The 6809-nt window shown below is 48.2% G+C and overlaps 1 protein-coding gene across 2 annotated transcripts in view; it reads right to left on the bottom strand.

The window, feature by feature from the left end:
• Positions 1–1702: 1702 nt before the first annotated feature.
• Positions 1703–6809, bottom strand: part of LOC135234778 (6-phosphofructo-2-kinase/fructose-2,6-bisphosphatase-like) — a 13634-nt gene continuing 8527 nt past the window's right edge. Inside the window, exons 10-13 of one of the 2 annotated variants that reach the window (XR_010324200.1) lie at positions 6117–6179; positions 5724–5788; positions 4524–5397; positions 1703–3922 (exon numbers count right to left, since the gene is read on the bottom strand). Coding sequence is in view for 1 of the 2 variants with exons in the window: in XM_064299689.1 (XP_064155759.1) it covers positions 5338–5397; positions 5724–5788; positions 6117–6179 (188 nt within the window). In the remaining variant the exon portion in view is untranslated. Of the gene's footprint in view, positions 5398–5723; positions 5789–6116; positions 6180–6809 lie in introns of both variants that reach the window. The other variant, XM_064299689.1, reaches the window with a different exon arrangement.

The following is a 6809-nucleotide window of genomic DNA, read 5'->3' as shown; positions in this document are numbered from 1 at the left end:
TTACTCTATTAATTTACCGCGATGTGGAGATTTTTGTATACAAACAGTCACTTCGAGGTAAATCAAGACGTCATTTGTGCACTTATATTATGGGGGGAAAAAAAACATCTAGCAAACTTTGCTGAGATTTTCTGTTAAAGAAACTCAGTTGCACCTCATCGATATGGTCCTGCTTTCTGTCGTCACTGGATATTGAGAAATCTGGCGTCAGTTGCTGAAATATGGACTTAATCAACCGTTTTCCTTACTGGAGTCATTCACATTGCACATTCATCTGAATATTTTCTGCAGCAATAGCATGTTGGAATCTTGACTTTGCGCCTTACACACGCGCGCACACACACACACACACACACACACGTGTCCCTGCTACAAAACAGTCTGTGGATCAAACGGAGCCAAGTCAGAAGCGCAGGTCTGTATGACTGGATTACAGCCAGCAGTAAAGTATGCATAGTGTCAAGGGCATAACTTCGGTTTGAATTTGTGGGGAGTTGGAATGTTGAAGTGTACTAACCCTGAGAAGCACAGCCCTCTAGGGGGGTATGCTCCCCCGGAAGAAAAGCCACGAAATGATCATTATACTTCAGAATACTGACAAGTATAGCACAACATGAAATCCTCATCTTTATTATATGAAAATTATTTTTCTCATCATCGTAGCTATATCATCATTGGGGGGTTATTTGGCCTGTTTTGCCATAAATTATTGCAGCATTTATTCTTTCAACGAATAAAGGTTGTCTGAAGTTACATAACCGCAAGATGTTCTGTCAGGGTTCGATCCTGGTGCTACATGAGGGAACTGCTGTCCGGGTCAGACCCTGAGCGACACATTCACCCCAAATGGCCTTACCTTCTGCTAACGGGAGCAGAGAGGTGGGCCGCTGCTAGTGATGTCTAAAGTGTGATAGTTTTGAGCAATCAAGGTTAGAGTTATTATAACCCTCACTGGTTATTTTAGTCAGATTAAGTTGTTTTTTGTATGAACTTCATTCTCAATACACATTCATTCACATATATTACATTACATTACATTACAGGTATTTAGCAGACGCTCTTATCCAGAGCGACATACAAGTGCATTAGTTCAAGTGCAGAGGTTCAAAAGAAACACACTAGAGTGAAGTAAAGATCGTAGTGCCATAAGTAACCACATAGATCAGGACTCCAACCCTGTAGAGTAACCTGTTCAGCAAACAACAATCCTGCCAAGTACAAACTAGCACTGAAATCACATATACACACACACACACACACACACGCACACGCACACGCACACGCACACGCACACACACACACTGCAGCTTCCCACTGTTAGGGACAGATGGCCAGATACAGAGCTCAATCATTGTTTGTAAGGATATACACCAGCCGCAGGTCAAAGGGGTGTGGCCGGCAGCAGGCCATTTGGGTGTCCCCCGGGAGGTCTGGGCGCAACATATATTCCTCCCTGGGAACGTTCACACTGGGCGATTGTCACGCCTCTGACCAGGACGCTTGTACTCACACTGACACACGTCGAGATTCGGACGGAACGCTTCTCGAGACACCGTCGCGAGTTTCCCTTCGCGCGTTGAAATAAAACCTTCTCAATTGGAAAGCGGTCGTCAGTGTGTTACCTCACCGGTCCCGACTTGGCTCCACAAGATTTCCAACAAGTGTGTGCAACATCGTCTGAGATTACAGAAAATACACCAGCCATGCTTTACATTTTATTTTTTAAAAATGGGCAGAACAGAATTCTTTGCTTATTAAACTAAAATAATTGATTTCACAGTTATTTTTTTTTATTAGCACAGTTAAGGTTGAGAGTTCACACACCATTGGACCAGTTTTCACACACTGAGTTGTTGCACTGAAGCGTCTGCGCGTGAGCATGTTTTTTCTCAGGGTGCAGACACGTGCTAGCAGGCTAACGGGCACAGCGCCCCGCTTCAGTCCGAAAGGAGAGACCCCGCGGAGCCTCAGGACGGCCGAAAACCAGGCTGCTCGCCCCCCTCCTGCACGCGACCTTCCGGCACTTTCCCACGGTCTGCTGAAAAGTTTGCTTCAGATGCTTTTGTACCCCTGATATAAATCAGCGACTGGAATGGCGTAGAAATGAGGATCAGTTCGAATTTATTAGCTTGGCGTAAATCCCAAGTCAGCATCCCTGCGGACATTTCCCCATAATCCGTTTACACAACTGCGCAGCACGTCTACTGAAGCAAATTTTGTAAAGCACCATCACTTGAGGGTGCAACGCCTGTCCCTCGCTTGGGAATCAAATCTGCAGGCTCAAATCTAGAGCCAAAATCCCTGACCCATGAACCCGCAATGCCCGAGTTTAATTCAAAAGGCATCTTTTCATGCCTCGGTGCTGTAAATCTCAGCATATTAAATGGATTATAATTTTCCCCACACCCTAACTTTCTCCCAGAGAAATTAAAAGAGGGCTAAGACAGCCTGTGACAGACCCACTAATGCCCTGCGTACGCTACACCGCGTTCAGAACCCTAACAAAATCCAGAGAGCATCAGACAAAACAACAGAGAGCGTCTCGCATTTAATATCAGTCTCTAATAAAAACCGCTGGTGTCTCCATCCTAGGAGCATCACTGCACACGCAGTCACAGTTTATGGACACAGGGGGGTCACACACTACATGAAGCCACGCCTAAAGACTTGTGATGAAATCAAATCAGCGTGATGTTCTCGCAAGAGCTGCAGACTAGCTTCAGACTGGATCGGGAGAGCTGGGATTGAGCCTCTGACCGTCTGCCCACAGACTGGAGACTTAAGAGGTTAAGACTGGAGATTTTGTTACGATCTTGAAAACGGAAAAACATCTTGACTGTAGCGTACGCCAGGCATCGTTGGCTCCAAATTCAAGAGGTCCGAGTACTCATGTGAAACTGCATTCTACCAGTTTGGCAGCAACCACTGGATACACCACGGTCTGTCTGCAATGCTACTTTAATAACCCCACTGCCCTCTGGGAAGTGGTTATGCAGGAAGTGGTCATGTGGAAAGTGGTTATGCAGGAAGTGGTCACTGCGTGGGTTTATGTGTGCGTTAGCAGGATAGTGCTAATGGGATCCCATGCCACTGAACGCAGAAGATCGGACAGCATACTGGAACCTCTGAAAATCACCAGGTGTGCTCTGACAATCAAACTCCACCAAAAGAACAGTCATACACAAACAGAAACAGACCGCTGCTCTACAAGCTGCGGCTCGGAGCAGAGCCAGACTCTACAGAGCCGATCTCTACTCCACCCGGATGGGCAGACACAAGGCACATGCTGTTCATTGCATCGGCGCGGAGATCAGCAGATCTGCACAGCCCCTGCTCTGAACCACTGACTGTGAGTGAGCAGATCCATGTGTACTGTGTCACGTCTAATTACATCTACACACAAAACACCGACACACAAAAGCGCCATTAACCGCTAGGGGACAACCTAGTGCAGCTAATACATGCCCAACAAAAGTAAGGCTCAATATACAACACGTTTTTGTGAAACCATATTGCCATGTCTAATTTTTACAACAAATATTGCTTCAGGGTTTGTGCAATGTCGAGCAAGAAAATGTGACAGTATTATGTGAACCACACATTGCATTCTCTTCACTCATTGCTCAGCCAGTGTGGTGCACTTGCTGTGGACCCGACACAGGCAGGAAGGTCACATGACTTTCCGCATCACACCACTGGTCCACAGACCCCGAGGGCTTCCATGGGAAAGTGAAACACTGGGAAGGCGTTTTGCTGGACAGTTCAAGCAGAGATAAGGGCGGTGTCTGAATCAGTGCACTCGCCTACTATTCAGTATAGCTGTTGAGTACACTGGATGACAAAGTTGTTAAGTAGGCAAAATGTTCTCTAAATGTAGTGTATTTGAAATCCCTCATATTTTGAGGACACAGTAGTTAGGAGGCTGATTTGGACACAGCCAAGAGCTTAACTGGGGGGGGGGGGTGGGGGGTTGGATTGGACTGGCACTCCGGAACAGACAATGCCAACAGTCAGATTCGATTATGTGCACCAACAGACAGCTTCAAGCTCCAGTTACAGATTCATAGTGATGACTGAAAAGACTGATGACTGTAACCTATGGATAACTGATCTGAGCTCAAGATTAAGGATGCTGTGGTGCAATATGGATTACTCACAGAGTTATATATGCAAGGTGCTGTTCTGCACAGACTAAATCCTACACTGGCTATACTGCCATGCTTTCATGACAGATGTGACTGACAGAACACAGTGGAACGCGATTGGCTGCGTAAAGGCCCCTCAGACTCACCAGAGGGGATTCCTTGAGTCTCTACCTTGACGGCCCTCGCCAAGCAGTGCGCCTGGATTATGAATGATGCATTAAATATGTTGCATAACTGGAGTCTTCTTCAGTCACAAATGGACAGAGTGGCAGGGGTGCGGGGGGGTGGGGGGTGTAGCAAGTCTGAACGTTTTTGTTCTGTATTCCACCTCTGCTGAAACGATTTTTAAAATTCTGCCTGTGTTCCACTTTCTGCCACCTGTCCAGAGCGCGAGGTCCTTTCATGTGGTCTGACTGGGCTGTAAAATCAATATTAACAACCGTATTTACAGCCTAGCGAGAGGTCTTCCACTGCCTGGTATTTAAATGTAGTCTCTTCCCGTGCACACAGGTCTGTGGCCCAGCTCTGCGGTTCACACACACTTAAATTCACATGAAGTATTCAGCTAGGGGCTGTTTCATGCTGGGGTTTGCATATTTACAGAATGTGAGATTACTTTTTCATTTGGCAAGAGGAGCTCGAAGGAGAATGGACATGGACCTCAGGGCCTAACCCCACCCACGTTCACCCAGACGCAGTCACATGAAACCTCTTCTGACCTTGACTCCTCCCTGATTGGCCAGTTGGGTCAGGCAGTCAGAAGTAAAGTGCAACTCCAGCCTTCAGTCTGGGAAACATCCATGGAGCAGCTCCGGTCCTTGATTTGTCCATGTTTCGGTTCTCAGTTCTCAGACCACAGCCCCGCCCTCTCCTCTCCTCAGCTCCTCCCACCGCGTCCCTGACGCCCCCCCCCCCATGTCTCTTCATTCCATGGAAACATCCGACTCCTTCAGAGCACCTGTTCCCCTTAGTGCTGATGGGACAGGACGGACCTTCCTGAAAACTGGCAGAATGTCCCGGAAACCCTGAGAGGCACGAATGAGCCGCCATTTTGTGCTTCAAAAACGACTGCAACTGAACAGTCGTGTAATGCAAAAATAAGACCCGAGGTAAAAGGACAGGAACATAAAGATGTGTGGCTGAGGGGACAGTCGGCTTCACCCCCCCCCCCTTTCTCTCCCCCCCCCCCCTTCTATATGTGCTCTGGGACGGTCAGCAGTGCCTCCTCTGGGTCGCGCGTCACATCCACGTTCTGCAGCACAAACAGGAAAGACAGGAGTAAGACACCTGAGGCCTGAACACTGGTTAATTCCATCTCTCTATCTCTCTCTCCCCCCTCCCTCTCTCCATCTCTCTCTCTCGTCTTTTCTCTCTTTCTCTCCTCTCTCCCTCTCCTCTCTCTCTCTCTCTCCCTCTCTTCCCTCTCCTCTCCTCTCTCTCTCCCATCTCCTCCCTCCTCTCTCTCTCCTCTCTCCATCTCTCTCTCTCACACTCTCCATCTCTCTGTCTCTCTCTCTCTCTCCCCTCCTCCGTCTCTCTCTCTCCCCCTCTCTCCCTCTCGCTCACACACGTACTCACCACAGGCCTGTCTCTGTGCGTGTTCACTGCTTCCACATTCAGAAAGATGGACTCCACCTTGCAGCCTGCGAGTGAAAGCCAGCGTGCGACACGTCATGTGACGTCAGCGAGTGTGCCAAACGCAGCATGTGACACGTCATGTGACGTCAGCGAGTGTGCAAAACGCAGCATGTGACACGTCATGTGACGTCAGCGAGTGTACAAAACGCAGCATGTGACATAGCTAAGTGTGTGACACACCACATGTGAAATCATTAGCAGGTGTGTCAAACAGGGTGTGACATCAGCAGATGTGTTAAAACGCAGAATGACACAGCCATCAGGTGCATGAGAAACGTGGTGTGTAACATCATTAGCATGTGTGTGAAACACGCCATGGAGAGGCTGGCTTACCGTAGGCCACAGGGGTGAGTTTCAGCACCGTGTGGAGAGGACACTTCAGGTACGGCAGCTCCACTATGGAGAGAAAGATGCATCTGTTACCTGCATTCTGTTAGCACCACACTTCTGTCGACTACCTGTGTCCTGTTTGTGCCATGCCAGCCGTGCTCTCTCGTTAGCGTAACTCTGCTGCCTGTATTAGCCATGCTCTCCCATTAGCGTAGCACTGCTGCCTATATTAGCCATGCTCTCTCATTAGCATAACTCTGCTGCCTGTATTAGCCATGCTCTCTCATTAGCGTAACACTGCTGCCTGCATTAGCCGTGCTCTCTCATTAGTGTAACTCTGCTGCCTGTATTAGCCGTGCTCTCCTGTTAGCATAACACTGCTGCCTGTATTAGCCATGCTGTCCTGTTCGCGTAACACTGCTGCCTGTATTAGCCGTGCTCTCCTGTTCGAGTAGGACGGAGTGTAGCACAGTGGGTAAGGAGCTGGGCTTGTAACCCAAAGGTCGTAGGTTCGATTCCCGGGTAAGGACACTGCCGTTGTACCCTTGAGCAAGGTACTTAATCTGCACTGCTTCAGTATATATCCAGCTGTATAAATGGATACAATGTAAAAGTTGTGTAAGTCGCTCTGGATAAGAGCGTCTGCTAAATGCCTGTAATGTAATGTAATGTAATGAGTAACTCTGCTGCCTGTAT

Source organism: Anguilla rostrata, chromosome 11 (assembly GCF_018555375.3).
Source record: "Anguilla rostrata isolate EN2019 chromosome 11, ASM1855537v3, whole genome shotgun sequence".
NCBI lineage: Eukaryota > Metazoa > Chordata > Actinopteri > Anguilliformes > Anguillidae > Anguilla > Anguilla rostrata.
This window is presented reverse-complemented; position numbering and strand designations above follow the sequence as displayed.